Source organism: Motacilla alba, chromosome Z (assembly GCF_015832195.1).
Source record: "Motacilla alba alba isolate MOTALB_02 chromosome Z, Motacilla_alba_V1.0_pri, whole genome shotgun sequence".
Taxonomy (NCBI): Eukaryota; Metazoa; Chordata; class Aves; order Passeriformes; family Motacillidae; genus Motacilla; species Motacilla alba.
This window is the reverse complement of record NC_052046.1, coordinates 62,998,401-63,019,866: the sequence shown is the minus strand read 5'-3', so window position 1 is coordinate 63,019,866 and position 21,466 is coordinate 62,998,401. Positions and strand designations below refer to the sequence as shown.

At 40.2% G+C, this 21,466-nt stretch overlaps 1 protein-coding gene across 2 annotated transcripts; it reads left to right on the top strand.

Moving 5' to 3' along the window:
* Positions 1–19: 19 nt before the first annotated feature.
* Positions 20–9,275, top strand: ANKRA2 (ankyrin repeat family A member 2). 2 transcript variants are annotated; one of them, XM_038125509.1, is made up of 9 exons: positions 20–156; positions 650–1,038; positions 2,945–3,103; positions 4,498–4,563; positions 5,920–6,017; positions 6,178–6,303; positions 6,701–6,767; positions 6,859–6,939; positions 8,483–9,275. In XM_038125509.1, exons 2-9 carry the CDS (start codon positions 750–752, stop codon positions 8,536–8,538), a joined length of 942 nt encoding a protein of 313 aa, XP_037981437.1. In that variant the 5' UTR covers positions 20–156; positions 650–749; the 3' UTR covers positions 8,539–9,275. The 2 variants fall into 2 exon arrangements, with proteins under 2 accessions (XP_037981437.1, XP_037981438.1); XM_038125510.1 differs by having other exon boundaries at positions 25–156; positions 656–1,038.
* The last annotated feature ends 12,191 nt before the right edge of the window (positions 9,276–21,466 follow it).

The window sequence follows — 21,466 nt, the reverse complement described above, 5'->3', positions numbered from 1 at the left end:
CCGGCGGCGGCGGCGGAGAGGCGAGGCCGGGCCAGGCCGGGCGGTGCGGGGCCTTCCTCGGGCCCGTCCTCACGGACTGTCTCCAGGGACACGGGGGGGACGCCTCCTGACGTGCCGGCAGCTGGCGAAGCGCCGCACCGCCCCAGACTTCCCGCGGTACGGTGAACAAGCCACGGGTATTCTGGGGTTGCCTTTATCGGTTTAAAGGGATTTGTGTTTTTTATCCTACGTATGTGGGAGAAGCAGTTTATTTTACTCAGGTTGCAAAAGACACACGGGAGCTTAAAGTCGCTTTAACTTTTCCCTCAATCTAATGTTTCTGGGAAATAAAGTTATATTATCTCTTGTTCTTGGCTTTGTATAAATCTGGTTGTCGTGTGGGGTTTTTTTGTTGCAACTAGGCAAATATTCTGAAGCATTGTTTCACAGGGATGAAACTCCTCCTGGCGTAATAATGGAGTTTGGTTTAAACATCCAGGTGCTGAAACATAAATGGAGGTTTTGGTGACTAACTTTTGACAGCAACAAGATTGATATTTCACCGGTGTTTTGACTGACAAAACTAAATGCCATAAGATTAAATAAAATTTGATGTGTTTTTATGCCTTGTTTTACCAGGACGTTGTTAACCAGTGTTATGTCTGTTCAGTTGCAGGTTGTCCAGCAAATTTGGCTTGGCCAGCCAGAGTTGCTCCTGGCTGGAAACAATGAAGCATCCTTTTGCATGAAACTTGTACAGGACTGAGATCATGGCATCTTCAACAAACTTAGATGTCGGGGCCCAGTTAATTGTGGAAGAATGTACCACCAGTTACAGCCTTCCACCCATGCCAGACATTAAAGTGGAGCATCAGCTTGACACCAGCACAGAGGAAGGCCCAGCTCAGAGTGTCACCATGGGCATGAAATTCATTTTGCCCAATAGATTTGATATGAATGTCTGCTCGCGATTTGTGAAGTCTTTGAATGAGGAGGACAGTAAAAATATTCAAGATCAAGTCAACTCTGACCTTGAAGTGGCATCTGTCTTATTTAAAGGTTGAATTTATGGTACAACATATTACCTGTGTACTGTGTCATCCTGTTAAGTTATTATGTTTTCTAAAAAAAGAGCTTCTGTGTTATATGTGTATAGATCAGTTTTCTAAGGTGTGTTCCTCTAGTGTTTTTATCATATGCTTAATGGATTACTAATATAAACATTTTCTCCAAGATTAATTTTTATGCTACATTTCGAAGATATATATCAGCTGAAAAATCAGGGGCACAAAAAGTCTTTTAAGCTAGTACGAGCTGATGCTGATTAGGAAAACAAGCTGTTTCTGTATGGCCTGTCCTACAGCAGTGTGCTTCTTTACAAAGCACTTAATGAACGGTTCAGTAACTTTCAGCAGCACTTGTATCTTTTCATGAGGGTGATGAAAGACAGCACAGGCCGCGAGTGTTCTGTCACTGTGGCTGTACAAAGACCCTGGTCCTAGCTGTGGGCTTGCCGCTGTAGCTTCACTGCTGCTCCAAAGCAAATGCTGCTCCAGGGCTGGATCCCTGCAGCTAATCCCACCACTGCTGGGCAGCTTCATCAGAATTGATCCATGCTTTTTCACAGCTCAGGATATTGATACAGAGCAAAATTAGGACTGCCATCTACTTCCCCTTGACAATTGTGGATTCTAGCCCTTGCTGTCATATTTCAGACCGGTAGTGGTGCACCTTTTCCCAAACTCCATGTGACCTATTTCCTGTAACAAATGCAAACAGGGCTCCTCTGAATTTTGATGGTTTCACTGACTTGTGTTGTTTGGCTGCATTTCAGCCATTGACGTTTTCAAACTTAATTCTGGTTTTGCCTCAAGTGCTCACTAGCAGAGCTGCAGGTCTGAGTGGCAGATTTACACCCATCAGCAACAGGGTAGTTTTTCTTAGGTAACATTTTTCAGTCCCTTAGACCTGCAAATCCAGGGACCTCAGGTCAAAATGTGTGGTAGGACTCTTAATTCAGTACAGTCAGCTGCATCTGTTTGATTGGCAAACAAAACATAATTTTGTTTCCTGTTACACTGTACTTCTTTTAATTAGTCTCCCTGAATTTGTGCTTGCATTTATGATCACAAAGTTCTCTAATTCAGTGTGTGTGTTAATTAGCTTCTAAGTCATTAGTGGTGTCAAATCAATTAAGCCAATATGGAGTTTAATCCTTCAATACGTCTTCCAAGTATTTAATCTCAAAACCAAAAGCTACTTTTGAGAATTAGAAGCCAAGACAACATATAAATTTATTCTGCAATAAAATGCCATTAGCTTCTAGGAGAAAGCAAGAAAAGTTAGTATGAAGGAACACATCACTGAATTCTAAGTGATGATCTGCTGTTGCATTTTATGTCAGTTAGTGTGGAACCTGTCTTCCTGCTGGATAAGTACTCATCAGGCATTCATAATGCTGTTAAAATTTTATCCAGGAGTGGGAAGAGCCCTGGTGAAGAAAATTAATGAAGGTTGTCTCCACTCATGCAGTGGACTGGTTAGGGAGCAGGCAAAGGCTGAGCAGGTGCCTGAGTGCATGTCTGACCAGAGCTGCATCACGTTATTGCCTTGGAGAGGTTTTATAAGATGATGGCAAGTAGAGCCTTCTTATGTAATATACATGCCAGGCATGTTGAAAAATCAAGACAGAGGCTTACCTCATTTAAATACTAACTTGTCTCTGGGTGACATTATGCCATACTGAACTTAAGAAGTAGCATAATTGTTTTATGCTAGAAATTAATGAAGCCCTTTATTCAGCTTTCACAATAGACAGTGGGAAAAGCACATGTCACAAAGCTTTCTTAACATGGATTTTAAAGGTCTCGTGATACTGGTGCTTTACAGTTTGACTTAGAATCTATGTCTTGCTTTTAATGCTCTTATTAGTACTGAAATCCTCTCTGTTTTTTGTTCAATGTAGCTGAATGCAACAGCCACACTTCTCCTTCCCCTGGTATCCAAGTAAGACATGTTTATACTCCATCAACTACTAAGCATTTCTCACCAATAAAACAATCAACCACACTAACTAACAAACACAGGGGAAATGAAGTCTCTACAACACCTCTACTTGTAAACTGTAAGTATCTTTCTGCCTTTCTCTTAATAATTGTTTTGTGAACTATATGTTGGATGCTTGACAAATTTGTGCACTTTTTTCTTTGGTGTTGCAATGAACTTAAATGTAGGAAAAAAACCACTGAGATAGTCTTGTCTAATTTCACATGGGTCCAGCCATAAAATAGTCATCCACCTGTTGTTTGGAATTCATGACTGAAGTTTATTTCCCAGAAGGAAAAAAACCAAAAACACCCTTACCTGTACTTTTTAAATCAAAAATTAGATTCTAAGTTGTAAGTTAATGTACTTCATGCCCGTGTTTTCAGAACTTGTGTATCTTAAAATTAGATGATTGGTAAATGCTGCAGGATACTTAAGATGTAATGTAAATACAGAATAGTGCAAGTGTCATGATTGTCACAGATCTTGAAAATCAAGGAAGCATTATTTCTGGTGGGGTTTTTTTCTGAATTGTCAAGCATTGCCTTTTTAAATTAATTTGCTGTAATTTACTTTGTCAGTAAATTTTCTCTATAAATTACAAATCACTTTTTTTTAAAGAAAAATGCTACTTCCATGGAAAAATTAATCAGGAGCTGCAGTGTAGGCCACTGAACAAAATATGCCATCTTTCTGAACAAACTCAATTTTCATGTGGTGACTTGGAGGAAGACAGTGAACATTTACAGTTAATGTAATCATTAGCTAATTTTGTTACTACATCATGTGGGTAATTTATTACATTTAGCCTCCTGATTACATTTCAGGCCTGCTCCAAGTTGCAGTTATCAAAAACATGTACCCATGCAGTTTTCTGTGGGTACTCATGCAGTTTTCTGTGGGATCTGAGGTTATTTCTTCATAATCTCTGAAATAACAAAAGAAATCTGCAATCTTTGTTTTCGCCTCTATATATATCAAGTTGTGTGTAGTTTTGTAATGTCTGATCTATTCCACATTAGTAGCGAGTAGGAGTCACACTAGAGGCTTTTTTTGTTGACTAGTGGGACAGGTCTTCTAGTGATTCAAGAGTGATTTTTAAATTAAACATCCTTTAATTTATCAAAATATGTTTATTTTCACTTAATAAATGGGTCTTAAAGTAATCTTGGGTTGCTGACCAAACAGCAGTGAAGAGAGCGTGTTACTTTTTTGTAAAGAGCCAGTGTGGAAAGTATCCCTGTTTTCAAGAATGACTGCTGCATTGGTTTAAAAGTTACCTAAATCTATGAAACTCTTCAGAAAATTTTCAGTGTTTAATTGTGATTTAAGTTCAGAGCATAAGGTAAAATCATCTACACTCTCGATTCCAAGTTCTGTTCGGCTGCATCCAATGGACATGTGTGCTCAGCTCTAAATAGAGCAGAATGAAAACTGGTGTACGTAGCACGACTTTTGCTTCCTTTTTTGCAGCTTTATCTGTTCATCAGCTGGCTGCTCAGGGAGAAATGTTGTATCTGGCCACACGTATTGAACAAGGTGAGACAGAAGGAGGTTAAATGCCTTCCTTTTTTCTTTGGGCCATTCGTATGCTGTTGTGTTTGACCTTTTCACCAAAGCTGTAAAGTCCTCAATTCTGGCACAAATTGGAGGACATTTGAAGTATCTGTTCTTTACAAATGTGGACTAATATTTTCTGTCAATCTGTTACTCACTCCCTGTATTATTTGCATTTTAAAATAAAACATTAATGTTAATAGCAGTAGGTAAATCCCTTTCTCTTCCTGTTCTCTAGCTATATAGGTAATCCATGGTGCTAAGAAAGGAATATGTTAGTTCTGTCACAGCAGTTTATTTAATTTTATTTTTAATTTGTCATTTTGTCATTTAAAACATACTTTTATTAATGGTGGCTTTCCAATTCTATTTAATCAATCAGCACAAAGACCTGCATGTCATTAATGTAAGCCATGCCTTGCACCTGCAGTGTAATAGTATTACATATTCTGAATAGTGTGGCATTTGTGTGTCCATAGTACATGTACAAAATTTCAGCTCTCCCTAACATATTTATGAATTTAGTAACATTAATAGTATATTCTTACTGGACTAATAGTAATCACCCATGCTTTCAGTGTGTCCTTACTGAAATGTTTACTGGAAAACAGGTAGTCACTGAGTCTAAATACTTTGTAATGAGCCAAGTATATGAAAAGCAAATCAACTCTGGAGTGTTGTTAGCAGTTAAAATGCTTATTTTGGTGCTCTGAGAAGCATGGGATTTATAAAGTACTTAGATATTAAAATAAAATCCAGCTGAAATATTTGTCAGCCAGTTGTTAAAAGAAGTTCTTTTCTTCCAGCTGCACTCGATGTAGACCTTAATTGTTTTCACAGACCAAATTATTGATGACACAAACTTTGTGGGGAATTGAGTTGTTTTATCTATATTGCTGTACAAGTTCATTCTTTACAAAATTGTGTGGCTCACTCTATTGAAAAAAACCAGTCTACAGTATAATACAGGATGTACCTCTTTATTTTTCAAACATCCTTTATCTTTACAAAATCTTTATCTTTATCTTATCTGCCCAGATTACAGACAACTTGCAATTTTATGAGTAAAAACAGAGTTTGATTTATAGAGCTTAAAAACGTGAATTTAAAACTATTAAACTAAAGGCTGAAATTTTTCTTTGGTCAGTTGGATGTGTTTTTCTTTCTTGGACAGAGATACTACCACCACCACTGGGACAGAATTTTGTTTTTAAAGTTGAGAGTGACATTTAGGTCACACTGGTTCCTGGTGAATAAATGTTACCATCAACACATTTCACCAGCTGATACAGTGCAGTGAGAAAAGGACTACTAAGTGATATATTTTTCTCTGAACAGAAAATTTAATCAATCATAAGGATGAAGAAGGATTTACTCCTCTGATGTGGGCTGCAGCTCATGGGCAGATAGCAGTAGTGGAATTTCTCCTCCAGAATGTAAGGAAAAAAAATCACAATTGATTTTGAATTAATTTACTCTTTAGTTTGTTTTGAATTCCTAAGTTTGTCAATGCTGCTACAAGCTTAAAAGTTTTTAAATTATGCTCTATGTCTATGTCTCGAATTTGTTTTTTTTTTAATTGATACTTTATTTCAGGGTGCAGATCCTCAGATTCTGGGGAAGGGGCGAGAAAGTGCCCTCTCACTGGCCTGCAGTAAAGGATACACTGATATTGTCAAAATGCTGCTCGACTGTGGAGTTGATGTCAATGAGTATGACTGGGTAAGATTCTAGCTTGAATTTAATCAGAGGGTGTTTTGGTCAGAAAATTGAAGCAGGACATAGCACTGGCCTGAGTTTAAAATTTGTTCTACCTCTTCTGAAATACTTGAGAGTTTCAAAACAAACTTTCATAGGATAGGAGAAGTTGATGCTACTAAGTTTGGACTTCTTGATAGAAAGAGAATGAGACTAATGCTGACTTCTTGTAGAAGTGTGATCTTAGTGTTTGAACTGTATACAAAAGTGATCAAAGTTCTGAAGATCTAAAACTGAACCTCATTTTTATAAAACTTAGGAAGTCTCTTACTGGTATATGGAAGCATATCTGTGTTTGTTAAGGAATTACAGTTGTGGACGCTTAATCGTTTGTGTCTCAGGCATTTCTCTGCTTTTGCAGAATGGAGGCACACCCTTGCTATATGCAGTACATGGGAACCATGTGAAATGTGTAAAAATTCTTCTCGGTAAGCAGACTGTCCAAACCAAATTATCATTAATAATGTACGATCAGTTCTCACTGTCAGAAATACAAGATTCTGTCCCTGTTTTACACAGAAAGTGGTGCTGATCCAACTATTGAAACAGATGCTGGCTATAATTCCATGGATTTGGCTGTAGCCTTGGGCTATCGGAGTGGTGAGTATTGCAAATGTAAAACCATTAAAAAAATTAATTTTTGCAGCTCCTCATTTATGTAGCTGCTGCAATGGCCTAGTAGAGGTTTTGTAGCTCTTGACATGTTACCTGTCCTGCAAGTCTTAATAATCCTAAATGCATCAGGCCAAATGGGTAGGAGCTTCCATTCTTGTTTCAGAAAGTCAGGTACTTAATAAGAAAATGTCCCTGACCTGGCTTTATATCACTGGACACAAATAATGGTATTTAGGGTTGATGCAGCCATGATTCAGATAAGGCCTGCAGCCCTCCTGAACCTGTCACCCTACTTGACTGGAATGATGTTATGTAGTTCGCTAAGCCTCCTTCAGTCAGATCAGCTCTAGATCTGGTTTATCTTGGAGGCAGACAGTAATCAGTGAATTATAATATCTGGCTTGGTTATGGAAACCAGAAGCAAAGAAGGGACTCCTTATTGGTTTTCCCCTCACTGCTGCTGTCTTTTTGAAAGCTGTGAAATGTCTGCAATTACAGAGATGAACAGAATCAAAAAGTAAGCCCAGCACTGTATATGTGGCTTCTCTGAGCACAGCCTTGTGCTTATGAATGAGCCAGTGTCATGGTTTAAGCCCAGACAGCAGCCAAGCCCCACACAGCCACTCACGCACTTCCCCACCAGAGAGATCAGGGAGAGAAAAGGTTTAATAGGGAAAGCAAAGGCTGTGCACACAAGCAAAACAAACCAAGGAATTAATTCAGTGCTTCCCATGAGCAGGGAGGTGTTCAGCCATCTGCAGGAGAGCCAGGCCCCATCATACCTGGCTTATGTGGTTACTTGAGAAGACAAACGACATCACCACAAATGTCCCCCCCTTTCCTGCTTCTTTCCCCCACTTTATACACTGAGCTTGGTGCCACATGGTCTGGAATATCCCTTTGGTCAGTTTGGGTCACCTCTCCCAGCTGTGTCTCTTCCCAACCTGCCAAGCATCCCCAGTCCCCTCACCTGTGTGGCTGTACCAAAAGCAGAAAAGGCCTTGGCTCTGTGCAAGCCCTGCTCACTGCTCAGCAATAAGAAAAACATCTCTGTATTATCAACTCGGTGTTCAGTACAAATCCAAAACACAGCCCCATGCCACCCACTGAGAAGAAAATTAACTCTACCCCAGCTGAAACCAGCACAGCACTTCACAGGAGTTTACATAGAAGACTGCTTCAAGAGCTCAATTTCCAAGTGTTTCACAGAAGTTTCTCATAAATGTTTCTGCCTATTATCTGCTTGTAGGCTAAAAATTTGCTTTCCATGTGCTATCAGTGTATTCAAACCAAAGAACTGATGATGACCCCCAAAAACATTGTTTGCCTATCTGGGGGCATTGTTTGTGCATTGTATAAGGCTTTTATTTTCTGAAGGAATGCTATGTGACTTATTCACAGAGTGAATTTATACATGTCTGGTTTTTATTAAATGATTGCACAGGACAAGCAGGTATCTCCTAGAAAAACAGTATAACTGAAAATACAGAAAAAATAAATACTAACCTCATCTCTTTCTCTGCTTTAGTTCAGCAGGTTATTGAGTCTCATTTATTAAAGCTACTTCAAAATATCAAGGAATAGTGGTTGGCTCTTCTGCAAGTGCCACATCTTGGCTTGGAGATTTGAACTGCTGTTTAGCTCTAATCAGTGACAAGAGTTGGTTGTTTTGTAACTTTACCTCAGTGCAACTATTTGCTGGCTTTAGTTAAGCTTTTTTGTGTTCTTCCTCTTCTTTCAGTGTTGTTAATACAAATGTGCAATGTCGTCCTTTTCTTAAATACATTTTATGTAATTTTAGAAGAGTCAGTTGTCATGCATGAAATTGTTTGTAAATAAACCCAGTTTTGACCATCTAAATGTTTACACTGAGTGCAGTAGGCACTATGCCAAGTGTCCTACTTCATCACATCATTGATACATATTCACAGGAAGAAATGTGTTTAGATATTGAGGGATATCACCACAAAAGATAGATATCTGTATTGTTAATAATACCAAAATGTGGACTGTATGTGAAGTTTTTGAGACCCCCAGTTAATATTTATTCAGGCTGGAGCCAGAACAGGGTTCATTTCTGCAGTAGAGTGGAGGGGTCTAGGACAGAGAGCTTATTCTGTATCACCTCACCTCATTGCTGAGAGAAGGAGGTGGTCCCTTCCAGGGAGGAGTTCCTTCCAGGGTGGACTGGTTGCAGTGGCGTTGGAGCTCTGCAGTAAGCAATTTTGCATGTGAATCGCTCTCTCTTTTCTACATTGTTCCTGTTAATGCTTGTTTTCTTACCTCATTGCTGTGTCCAGTAAATTTTTCTTATCTCAACCTGTGCTCTTTACCTTTTTTGCTTCACATTCCCCTTTCCACCTCGCCCCGGGGGAAAGGGAGGTAGTGGGTGAGCAAGCAAGTGGCAGTGCGTTTGAAGCGTCTCAGTGGGAGCTCTAAGCTGGGCAGTACCATTCCTAAACCACAGCAGTCTTGTTTGGCACCCACTATGGGGTAGGAAGGATTGAGATTACAGATAAGATGAGGGGAATTGGAAACAAATTTGATCTGAGCTCTGAGCATTTGCTATATTAGGTGGGGAGCCACTGGTCACAGTGTTGCTTCGTCTGTTGGTGTGGGTGTTGTACCTAACCCTTTGTATATTCCTGTATGTGCTCCTCCTGATGCTATTTTTCAGAGGAGGGAGAGGGATCAGGATTGTTCTGTTGCTGCACTGTGTGACATCAGTTCATGGCAGACTAACATCAAGGGCAGTGAGGGCCATTTAGGATATGTATTCAGTGCTGCTCTCCTACCCATACCTCAGGCACTACATTTTGGGATTCTATTAATATAGTCATGTCCAATCTGGCAGGGGAGAATTGGAGAGGATGATTTTCCCCATCTTTTCACTCCTGTTACAAGAGCTTTTGAGAATTCTGAATTCCCTTTGAATAGTTAAGAAGATCATGTTCTTGTCGCTAAGTCTGGCAGGTCTCCTCAGTGCGGTTTACATAATGTTTAGTTAGGGAGGTTATTCAGACATCTGCCCTGAGGGTAGATAGTCATGAGTGGCATGGAATGTGGGAGAAAATGGGCCAGCTTTTGAAGGATTATTGTGCTTCAGTGGTTTGGAAGTTCACCCATGTTGGGAAAATCCACAAACACTAGAGGTTTATGTCCAAAAAGGAGACACAGGAATCCTTCAACTTTATTCAGATAAAGCGGGAAGAGTCCTCTGGGGCACAAGCCCATGGGGATTTCTCTCTTGGGGTTTCAGAGGGCGCAGCCTCCTTTTATCCTAAACTTCTGACTGCAGATTTCCCTCTTCATTTCCCCACTGGCTGAGGTACTAGGAAGGTACAGCCTTCCCAAACCGCCCGCCCCATATGCCCCCGTGAGCCTGTCATTTTACCCCAAAGTTCAGAAGTTCAAGCTTGTGCAGACTCTTGTTTATCTCACGGGCCAAGCTGTCCAGTCTCTGCAACAAATCTGCTGCCTTGAATTTAGGAGAGAAAATAAGACCATTTCAAAGACATTAACACTCATACCTTCACCCATTAAATTGTTTGTAAAGACATTAACATGCATCTTTCCTCTCACTCCTGAACAACTACAAGATCGTGATAAAGTCACATAATATGTGGAGGAAAACTGGTGTGGCAGTTCCAGAGAGGCACAAAGTTATGCAATGTGCTGGGCCCTGGCTGTTGCGGTGCACTGAGGTTAAGGTGACCCAGCTTGGCACCAACAGGGGCGCAACAGACCCCTTTGCACGCTCTGCAGATCCCAGCTATCAGCGATGATCCGGCGCGGGAACAAAGAAACAGCAACCTGTGTGTTGGGGTGGAACGGGGGTAGCTTTATTTCACAGTAGCCTCCTCAAGTGCAGGATTCCAAGACACTCAAGACCCAGACTGAAGGTTTACAGATGCTTTTATAACATGTCTTGGGAGGAGGGGTTTAGGGCAACAAACCAATAGGGGCATGGTTGGGGAGGGGTCTAAGGCAGGGTATTTTATGCTTCAACCAATGGAGGGACACCAGGGAGGGGAATAACTTGAGTAAACCAATAGGGTTCTAAGGGATACAAAATTGACAGGGAAGTTTATGGACGACAGGGCAGGTTCAGGGAAAGACTGACGTCCAACAGGAGGAGGAGCAAGGAAGGTTCTGGGGAAAAGGGTAGGGATAGAGGGGATTGACAGCTGGAAAGGGGAGGAGTTTGAAGCTTGGCAGGGAGTGGCCGTAACAAACAGAAGGACTGACGCTTAACAGAACTGAATAACAAAGAGGATGCGAGATTAATTTCAGAACATTGGATACAAAATTGGGAACCTGCACCACTCTAAAAGGTAGGGGGAGGACAATATAAAGGGATTATAAAATTACCAATAAACAGTAGGCATGCTAATAAAACCTAGAGAAAACACACTGCAACACCTGGCTACTCTTTCCTGGACACTGCTTGACCCTGTTATATACAACAACCAGATTAGGCCAAATCAATAATTTGAGAAAGCCAAATTAAAAGTTAACAAAAAGGAAATAGATTTTATTTCGCAAATCGGATTACAATCTATGCCAGACGCAAATCAAAGGAACAGAGCCGAGCCCGGGACTCGACTCTGGGTGAACACAGTTCTGACCCCCTCTCGCATCAGATCTGGTGAGTTCACAAAGTCCGTCTGGTGAGCACCAGGTTTTATACTATTTTTCTTGCCCGGAGCTAGGTTTCTTTTGTTTCTTTCTCTGAATATTCATGCAGTCCTCATCCCCCCATGTGTTAGAATTCTATCTTCAAGTAGACAGAACAGTGGCCGGGGAAACATTTGAATACTCATGTAGTTCTCTGTCCTCCATCCGGTGTTGGAGGAATCCTGTCGCCTGCTTGGAGAAAGCTGCCTTGGGACAAATATACTTCCGGGTACACGTTGAGCATTGACATGCTAGTCAAGTTACGGGAACTGAGCTGTCCTTGGTTATCTACGGTCATTATTGGCTGATGATGGCTTGGCTCAGAGATTTGCTCAGAATTTCCATAGGAGCTACTCCCCCTTCACTTGCTAATTTGGACTCCTATTCAGTGAACACCTGTGGGTGCTACAATCTAGTGAGGTAACCAGTTTCCTAACTCTTGTGTGAGATTTATAAAGACCTGGGTGCTTTCTTTAACATATTCTAAAATGTGATTTTATATATATATATATATATATATATATATATATATATATATATATAGTTCCCTAAGTACAAATATATTTATATGAGCACGAATTTCATACATTTATTACAACCCTAAACAACACAGCCAGGGGAGAGGGAAGAATGCAGACCACCAGGCACTGTGGCCACTCAGACTGCAGCTGAACCAGAGGAACAACCTCTGCTGGTAGTGTTGAATAATATATAAATTCAGATTTTTTTTATTTTATAACTTTTGTCAGATTTGTTTGCCTTTGCCCCGGAGGAAGGGATCTATAATTTGTTTTCAGGCCATTGTCCCACTAGGTGAGGCCTGATGAGCTTAACATCTCAACAGACTGGGAGCAGCACAGAAAAGACAGAAAAGATAAGAGCCATCAATGGCCATCAAGGACCATTAATGGAACATCAATTCCAAATATCCCTGGCAGGGTCTGAGACACCTAGTCAGGGCAAGCAGAGATAAGAATGAGGACCTAATTAGCATCAGAGGCAAAGAGATTTGTAACCAATGAGAAACCAAATACTAAGAACTACGTAATTTGGAACCAATGAACGTTGAATCAACGATTTTTTTTCTTTTTGACTGTATAAAGTTTGAGAAAAATCTGGTAAAATTCATGTGTCATGAAATTATATTATCTGCACACCTAGGCTATGTGTGGATGAAATTGTTTCTCTTGCATATCTTGGCCAGAACAACATTCTGGCCAGAAGTAAAGTAATGCCTTGATTATTTAACACTAAAAATGTTGTCGGATAGTTTTGGTTTTTCACAGTTTGTGTGACAGTAGCAGTCGCCCCTATACAGAAGAAAAAATCCAAGATCAAATCAGTTCACGCAGGAAGGAATGAGGAGGAAGCAGGGTCCTCCTAACAGGAGGAAGACACAGGGCCAGAGATAATCACCCCATTTCTATCCCTGGGTGAGCTGTGGGATGCACAAGATTTCAGCCAGCAGTCAGGAGAGCCCCTAATGACCTGCCGGGCCCAATGCTGGGATATTGCAGCCCATGATGTGAAACCAGACAGTAGTGAAGCCAGGCAACTGGGATCCCTGACGCTGGGATGTGGGCACTGACAAGAGGATTGGGAAGAGGACAGAAACTCAGACCCTGGAGGCGCCTCCTGTCAAGCATGAAGGAAAAGTACTATATCAAGCATGATCTAGTAGTGCACCCAAGCAGGTGGAATGCTATAGAAAAAGGTATACAGTATCTGAGAGAATTAACTGTGCTGAATGTTATGGATACTTATTATAATATTGGCTTTTTGCAAATATTAAAATGGATTTTATATGTGTGATGTTAAAGTAAGTTTGCTATACAGTTTTTATTTCTGCTGTTAATTAAGCTTAGACATAGTAGTGAAATAGTTATGCTTGTGTTAAAATGCCTGCTTGGATGGGATAACATCCAATGAATATAGGATGAAGACACCTGCTACAGATATGCCAGCTATCAGCACTCACCATCTGAGGACAGTGAGGAACAAGGCCCAGACAGGAAGTGATAAAAGAGAAGGAGCCAAAACCACGGCTAAGAAACACGCATGCTCTAAAAAGGCAGACCCGAGCAGGGGCCATGTAAAATAGTACCTGAAAATGTAAACTAGTTTATGGGTATGCATAAGGGTCTATGAAGAGGCTGATGTAAGGGAAGAGGTATGTAAGGGGTATCCCTGAAGGTGACAGCGTGCTCTTGGCTAAGTGCCAAGATGCACCTGGCCCTAATAACCCTTGCTCTATGGTCCTTGTCTCCTATTGTCCTTTATTAAACTTTTTACATTTTCACAGGAGAGTGAACGTGTTTTTCACACTAAATATAGTCTATAGGGATTTGAATAATGAACAGATAGATCCTTCTGAGTGGAGTAGAGCGTGTGAAAAACACATTCAGACCAAGTGACCTCAGCTGCTCCTCATACTGCTTTCCTCTCAAGGCCCTTCACCATCCTCAGGGCCCTCCTTTGGACACTCCCCAATAGTTTTGTATCTCTCTTATCCTGTGGCACCCAGAACTGCCCCCAGCACTCGAGGTGAGGCCACCCCAGTGCAGAGCAGAGCAGGACAATCCCCTCCCTTGCCCAGCAGGCCATGCTGTGCCTGATGCCCCCCAGTACAGGGTTGGCCCTCCTGGCTGCCAGAGCACCACTGACATGTTCAACTTGTCCCCAGTCCAAACTCTCACATCTCTTTTTGCAGGGCTGCTCTCCAGCCTCTTGTCCTCCAGTCTGGGGGATGCCCCAGTGTAGCTGTTCAGTCAAAACAGCAATTAAGATTTTGAAATTAGTTGAAATCAGACAATGTTAACTGATTTTCTGGGACTTCTGCACTTACTCAAAGCTACAATGAATGATGGGACTAACAGTTTTGCACAAATAACAGATAAGCTTTTGACAGAGACTTTTCACCAGCTCTCCCCCAACAGTATTTGGGTTTTTCCCCATGTAATGTTCACAGTTCCAAGCATTTCTCCATTGTGTCCACTAGAGGTCTGGCATCCACTGACATCCATACACCATTAATCCCTGCCTTTCCTCCCTGGGTAGTGAGCCCAACCTCCAAGTTCCTGTATTTCTTGTACAGTGTCTCTACTATGGTAATTCTTTTCTATTTGAAAATAAATCCATACAAAAAGAAAATGAGTACTATTTAAAGAATATACACTGTGATTCTGATGAAAGGGACAACAAGGCTGGAGAACAAGCCAGCCAGGTTCTCCAAGTCAGAGCCAGAGAAATAATGAATTAAAAATGCTAACCTTGAAATAACAAAGTGACTGAATACACAAAAGAGGAAAATGTAGAAAAAAATTCCAAACCTCCATGGATTAAACCTGGATTTCTGGCTTAATTTCCCTCTGACTCTATGTACTGAAACATCTGTGGTACATAGAAGGTGTACACTGGGTCAGAATTAACCTCTGAAAGGGGTGCAAGAGCCAGTGCAGAGATGCATTTCTTTCATGACACTGAAATCTGAAATGGAATCAGCCTTACAGGAAGTGAAGCAAAAAAATGTAACTGACCTTGCAGGTGTTGTTGCTCCATTATCTGTCCCCCAGGCTTTGACAACTGTATTCTTACATAGCGTTTACACCAGTTTTATTGCATCATGCATGATTAAATCAGATGAAAGAAACAACAAATCTGGCATGCCTTGGAAACAAGAGAGAAAAAATGTTTCATAATCAATATCCAGAAAAATGTCTCTTGTAAGTAATTTTAAAGTAAAATAAGATGAAGTGCCAATTACTATAAAGCTGCATATTAAAAATACTGAGATCTAATGTCCTTTGTAAAAACAAATGCTGAATTTCCACATTTGTTGAAAAGTAATGCAAATAAAAGGCATACTGTGTTTCCTAGAGATACCATAACCTGAGCCATTTTTTTCTTAAATTGCAAGATATCTCATATAGAGACAAAATTACATCAGTATGCTTAAATAACAGAATTTCCTTTTCCTGTATTATTTGTGTTACAGGAAAGTACTTGCTCTAAATAATGAACCTTCAATATCTGCTCTGTATTTTGTCTTGAATTTCAGTCAGCAATGAGGTAACATATAGGAAATAAAACTGACTAATTCTTATCTATTGCCTCAAAACATATCTCAAAAAATGCATTTTTTAATTATATGTGAAGACATTGGAATAGAGGAATGTAGATTAAGACAACACAATTTAAATTTCTTCCATGTATTTGCTGCAGAATTTCAAGTAATTGTCAGATAGTCATTACAACACCTCCCACAAGAGTGAGTACAAAGGTGAAGATGGTAATTTTTCAGAAGCTGTTTCCTGCATCATATGCCCTTTCTACTGTGTAACATTACGCTGCTAAGGGAACATGGAATTGAAGTTTTCTGTGGCTCTTCTGAGGACCTTGCAGGGACCAGCCAGCACTATTTCATAAGCTATGATTCAGACACCCTGAGGAAAATTTAGTCAAGAGTTAGCAAACAGCGGAAAAAAAAAATCTATGCAAAGAAAAAGCTTTACTCCCAAGAAAAAAATCCCTATGTAAAACGCGCAGACAACTACTGATTATGCAATATTAACAGCATGCTTCACTCCCCATACTTTAGTTTCTCTGAGGCACAACAATGAATTTTTGTTTTTCTTGGTGTAAATACTTCTCAGTTTTTGTTTTTCTTTGTTTATAGTGGCAAAAATTGTAAGTGGTGGGAAGTTCTGCATTGGTTAAGTGTTTTGAAAGGTCAGTCTTCTGATTTCATTCTAGTGAATGATTTCTGTAGCATCTGATAGCAGTGAGAAGACACTAAGACAGACTTATCTTTGAACCACACCTATGGGTCCAAAGGCAGCAGTGTTTCCTTGTCCCAAGACCAGAGGACTTTGAAAATTCTGCAGTCAAAATCTTAATTACAAGCTGATTTTCTCCAAAGTTTTTACCAAAAGCTCCTGCCCATGTAATTTCTTACACTAATTGTTCATTTTAAAGTTTGAACTTGAATGACATTATGCACTCTTTCAGAGTATTAAGATCTATATATAATAAACTGCTTTTCCTGATTATCTAAATTATTTTTGCCAAATTCAATGTGCAACATGTAAATACAGATGTCATGAACTCTGCTCACAAAGCAGATTGCCAGCAGTTTCATGTAGCAGTAACAGCCAAATGCTTCAGAGCTGCACAAAGTCTTTGTCTTTTTCATTCCCGTTTGACTTTGCAGGGTATTCTGGTTAATCATGTACAATGTTAGCATTACTATTTGCATGTAAATTTGATGAGCACTTTGTAACACTCTTCCCTGTCTGCTCTGGTTTTCCCTGGGGCTGTTACTAGTTCCACTCTGTTGCCTTCTTTGTTCATCTGTCTTGTACTTTGAATTCCCCACTTGTATTTCTGAGACAGTTACAGAAAGCAGCAACCTCCTGCCAGACCTTCCCAGGGTAAAGCATAATCTCCCTTCAGCCCTCCTGTGGGCTTTTCCTTGGCATTAAAAAAAAAAGTCTGTATCATACACTTCCTTATGCCACACAGGGAGCAGGTGCCCACAGCAGGAAGCCAAGTGATGGAAGACGGGGCCTCTGCTCTTCACCTTTTCCATGATCCACAGGAGATGATCTTGGCTCCTCACTGTGGCACTAGAGGAAAACTCTGTCCAAGGGCCATGATAAAAGTGCCCCATGACACTTCCCCCCTCCGCCCAAGTTGTTAACCCAATGGTATTCCTGCAATAAGAAATAATGTTGCACAACTCCAAGATGAAAATCAGCCATTGGACCTTACTCTTAGCTGAGAAACAACATGAGACAAACTTTTATTTACAGCATGCACCAGTTTTGCATTTCCAGAGCAACTTCATTGTGCCTTGGTCTAACGATCTACCTTTAGACAATCTTGAATCTTGCTTCTTTAAACACTGATGATGATGGTTAGCTCAGCCTGAGGAAACAGCTGTAAACCAATGCCAGAACTATTACTCATCTTCCATAAGTGTTTTATAGCAGTACTTGAAACAAAAAATGTCAGAAGCAAAGCAACCGTGAAAGTTTATCCTAATTCTAGGTGACTTGTTTTGGCTAAGCAGTTCACATTCACAGCTCTAGCCTATACCTAGCATCAACCAGATGTAATTCCATATTCTCTGGAAGGAATGAGAAAAAAAAAAAAAAAAAAGACAGACTGTATTTACTGAAATGAAATACTCAAATATGTTCTGCATTTTTAACTAGTAAGCTAATGTTAGGGGCATTCCAGTAGTTTTTCCTGAACACTTTGGACCAGGCCTTTTTCCTTTACAACAACAGTATAAATCACTGGAGTGCAGACACTGCCCATCACTAGAATGATCATCATTAGTATTGTTATAGCAGTTCCGCTTGCATGCACCTCCTGCTGTGCAGCACATAATGCTTTCAGGAAGTACACTGCTCCATCTGGCAATGAATGTATAACTGGGTGAATTAGGAATCCAGTCACTTGGAACTTTAAAGATCAAAGATATTGTTAGGGGTTATATATTATTATAGTCCTAGGAATGACGTCTGAATAGATCTTTCTGTTGAGGGTTATTTGTCACCAAATTAAGCTAGCAACTCTCCAGGCATACAAGACTGTAAAGCATGTCAGTCCATCTTCTGCAGATGAGCAGTGATGAGGCCAACCATGTATGCAGAAATCAGCAGGGAAGGTTGCAAACCCCAACAGAAAGGACACAGCAACAAGGTGGATTACAGTTGTGGGACTGCACTGTATGGCTCATCATTTTCCTGCAAGAATAAACCTAAGTAATCCCTAAATAATCCTCTGGAAAAAAAAAAAAATCCTGACCTGCATTGTGGGAGATATTGTTTTAATTCGTTATGTAAATCAACTGTACCTGCTCTTTAGCACTGAAATCAAAGCACAGCAAATACAATCACATCACATGCTTTCCACAGCCTACAAAATTTTCTAGCACATCAGCATTTCTATGTCATAAATAGTAAATGAAGCTTACAGAACAGCATCACTTTCACACCAATTCTAGTATACACCATTGCCAAGCATTTCAGAAGGACCTATCATACCATCCAATGGCTGGACTCAACCTTGCATACTATTGTCAGCTAAAGGACACTGAATGATGTGTAGTCTGCAGGCACATTTGATGTGCCAGAACTTACTCAGGCTTCTAGCACCACAGAAAAACAGGCAAGCTTTAGCTAAACTGCTTAGATCCTTCCATCCCGCTTTTGTAGCCATTAGACTACATCTAGACTGTCTTAAATGTTACAATCTAAGGGATTCAACACAATTGTTTCTGAAAATGTATCACAAAAATATCTTGCTTATCCACTCTGCAACCGTGTTATGATGTCTATCCCAAATATACAGTAAAATCACAGGCATAACAACACCAGCATTGTCTCCAAAAAGGCTTTTGTTTAGAAGCATTATGATTTTCTGTTCACACAAAACTGTTTCCAGAAGGTCCACAGCATCCCAGGAAAATGTATCGGTGCATCCTTGAAGCCTTGCATCCCCACTAGAATTTAATTTACAGCCTACTTACATAGTTTGTCTGTCAAATATAGTGTATATCCAAATGAAACCAGAGAAATGCCAAGGTGGGACACAATCAGGAGTAAAAACACCACCAGGTTTTGAAATAAATAATGACCTATTTCCAAGGTAAAAATTATTAAAATAAGACAATGCTAAAATATAAGGAACAAATATAACGTGAGTAAAGGGTCTGTTGTACAATTGCAGGGGCTGACGCACTTAAGCAGAATGACAATTCATCTAGAATACAGATCCTGACAGAGGTCAGCCTAGACACCAGTGTATACGTGCACAAGGTCACATCTGAGCAAGTCTGAATTTTGTATGCTGGTGGAAGATGATGACTCAGTGAATCCTGAGACCTGTAAGCTAGTCTAGCTTCTACACAGTAAAAACATACCCACCCGCAACCCCCCCAAAAAATCTTAAAGATCATCACCCCCGGGTAGTAATTACTGGAGCATGAAATGCTGCAGATGTACATGGGAATTGTTTATCCAAATGTTGCCCCCAACATATGCTAAAGGCAAACCCCAGCTACATGAGCTGGCTATGCTGGTTTCACACTGTTTAGGAGCTTTCCCAAACCAGAAAGAACTGTAGTCATTACTGATTCCTAACACTAACTGATGCAAAGCAGCTGGGAGGGAAAAAAAAGGAATTGTCAAATTAACTCCTCCCTGGTGCTTTGAACACCAACTGTCCCTGGAACAAAAACTTGTAATGGACATCTCAAATCAATAAACCTGCCACTCTGCTGACACAATTGTTCAATTTTTTCACTTCATCTCATTTTCAGTTTGGGTTTGAATCCTTCAAACACATGTTCACATAATCTTCATCATATATTTACATAAGGCTCATGCTTGTTGGGGGCAGATGAATCTAAATCTAACACAACAAAATGAGATGACTGACCTGGACAGGTGAAGCCAAACATTAGAAATTATCACAAATGCAGAAATCTTTAAGACACAATTGTTCATTATAAGTATTATAAAAATGGCTCCTAACCACTTAAGTCTGCTCACCATGCATCTTAGCTATATTACTCACCTACGTGGCTCTAATGAGGCATTATTACTTTTAATTCCTCTTGGTTCTGCAGAGGCAACAATACTGAAGAGACAAGGAACATATTCATCACCCCATACATTTTAACACCATTCTACTCTACTGTGACTACCAGGGACAGTCTCTGTGTAATGCCACAGATGTTATGTCAAACACCAATGTCACACAAGAACAGATTTTGGCACACGCAACCATCTTTCTTTTTACAGGCACAAGAGGGCAAGAAGCCCTTGTACATCTCAGTTGGGTTCTCAAAGGTGGGTGTAATCTTGCTTACACACAGTTACTAGAAATCCATCACAAAACAGCAGCTCACAAGATGCTACTCTTGAGAGTTCTGACTATATTCAGTTGCATCTGCATTTGCCTGATGCAGTTACTGGAAGTAATAGGAAAGAATGGCAGGACTAGTCACAATCCCTGAAGAGGCAGCTTAAACCCACAGCTCCCCCTGTTTCAGTTGATACTTTCCACAATTTCAAACATTGCCTAATATTATTGCATCATTTTAAACCAGTGATAACATGCAGGTGCAAACACTTACCACAGTTACATGTCGGCTGTGAAGGAGGATACTTATCAGGTATGCAGAGCTGAAATTTTTGAGACTCCAGCATAATCCTTATAGACATTAACTCAGGTACAACTTACAGAGTTAACTCAACTTCACGTGTGCTGTAAAAATTTGGAGTAAGATACAACCCATTACTACATTTTTCCAAAAAGAGGAAACAAAAAAAACCCCACCCCACGCCCGAAAAAAAAGGGGGGGGGGGGGGGGGTCACTGTCCAATAGAATTGATAGAATTGCAGCCTAAGGATCTCAAGTGCAGCAGATATCCTGCAGTTTATCCGTCAGTTACCTGCAGTGCACATCAAATCCTTGTGTGAGGACATGTTGCAAATCTTGGTTATTGGGTATCAAAACCAAAAGCTTTTGCATGATCAAACTGAGCTTCAACCAATCTGAATAGCATAAAGATATCATGCCTTCTACCCATGCAAGAGGTTACAGATATAGGCACTAATGATTATAGTCTATACCAATCAACACTAATTGGTCAACAATTGTTCTGATTTGTTTGGATTCATTAGCAACGCAAAACATTGGCTGTTAACTCATCTGTTAAAGTATTACTAATCCCTGCATTACACAAACATTGTTTAAATGGCTTTTTTTCACTACCAGGATACCTTAGCTGCAATGTAAATGTAATGGCAATTACATCTA

Excerpts from the sequence above, each read along its gene's own strand:
- ANKRA2 (XM_038125509.1), top strand. The coding sequence starts at position 750 with ATGGCATCTTCAACAAACTTAGATGTCGGGGCCCAGTTAATTGTGGAA. Across the intron at positions 3,104-4,497 it reads AACACCTCTACTTGTAAACT|CTTTATCTGTTCATCAGCTG; the intron begins GTAAGTATCTTT and ends CCTTTTTTGCAG. Across the intron at positions 6,768-6,858 it reads ATGTGTAAAAATTCTTCTCG|AAAGTGGTGCTGATCCAACT; the intron begins GTAAGCAGACTG and ends TGTTTTACACAG.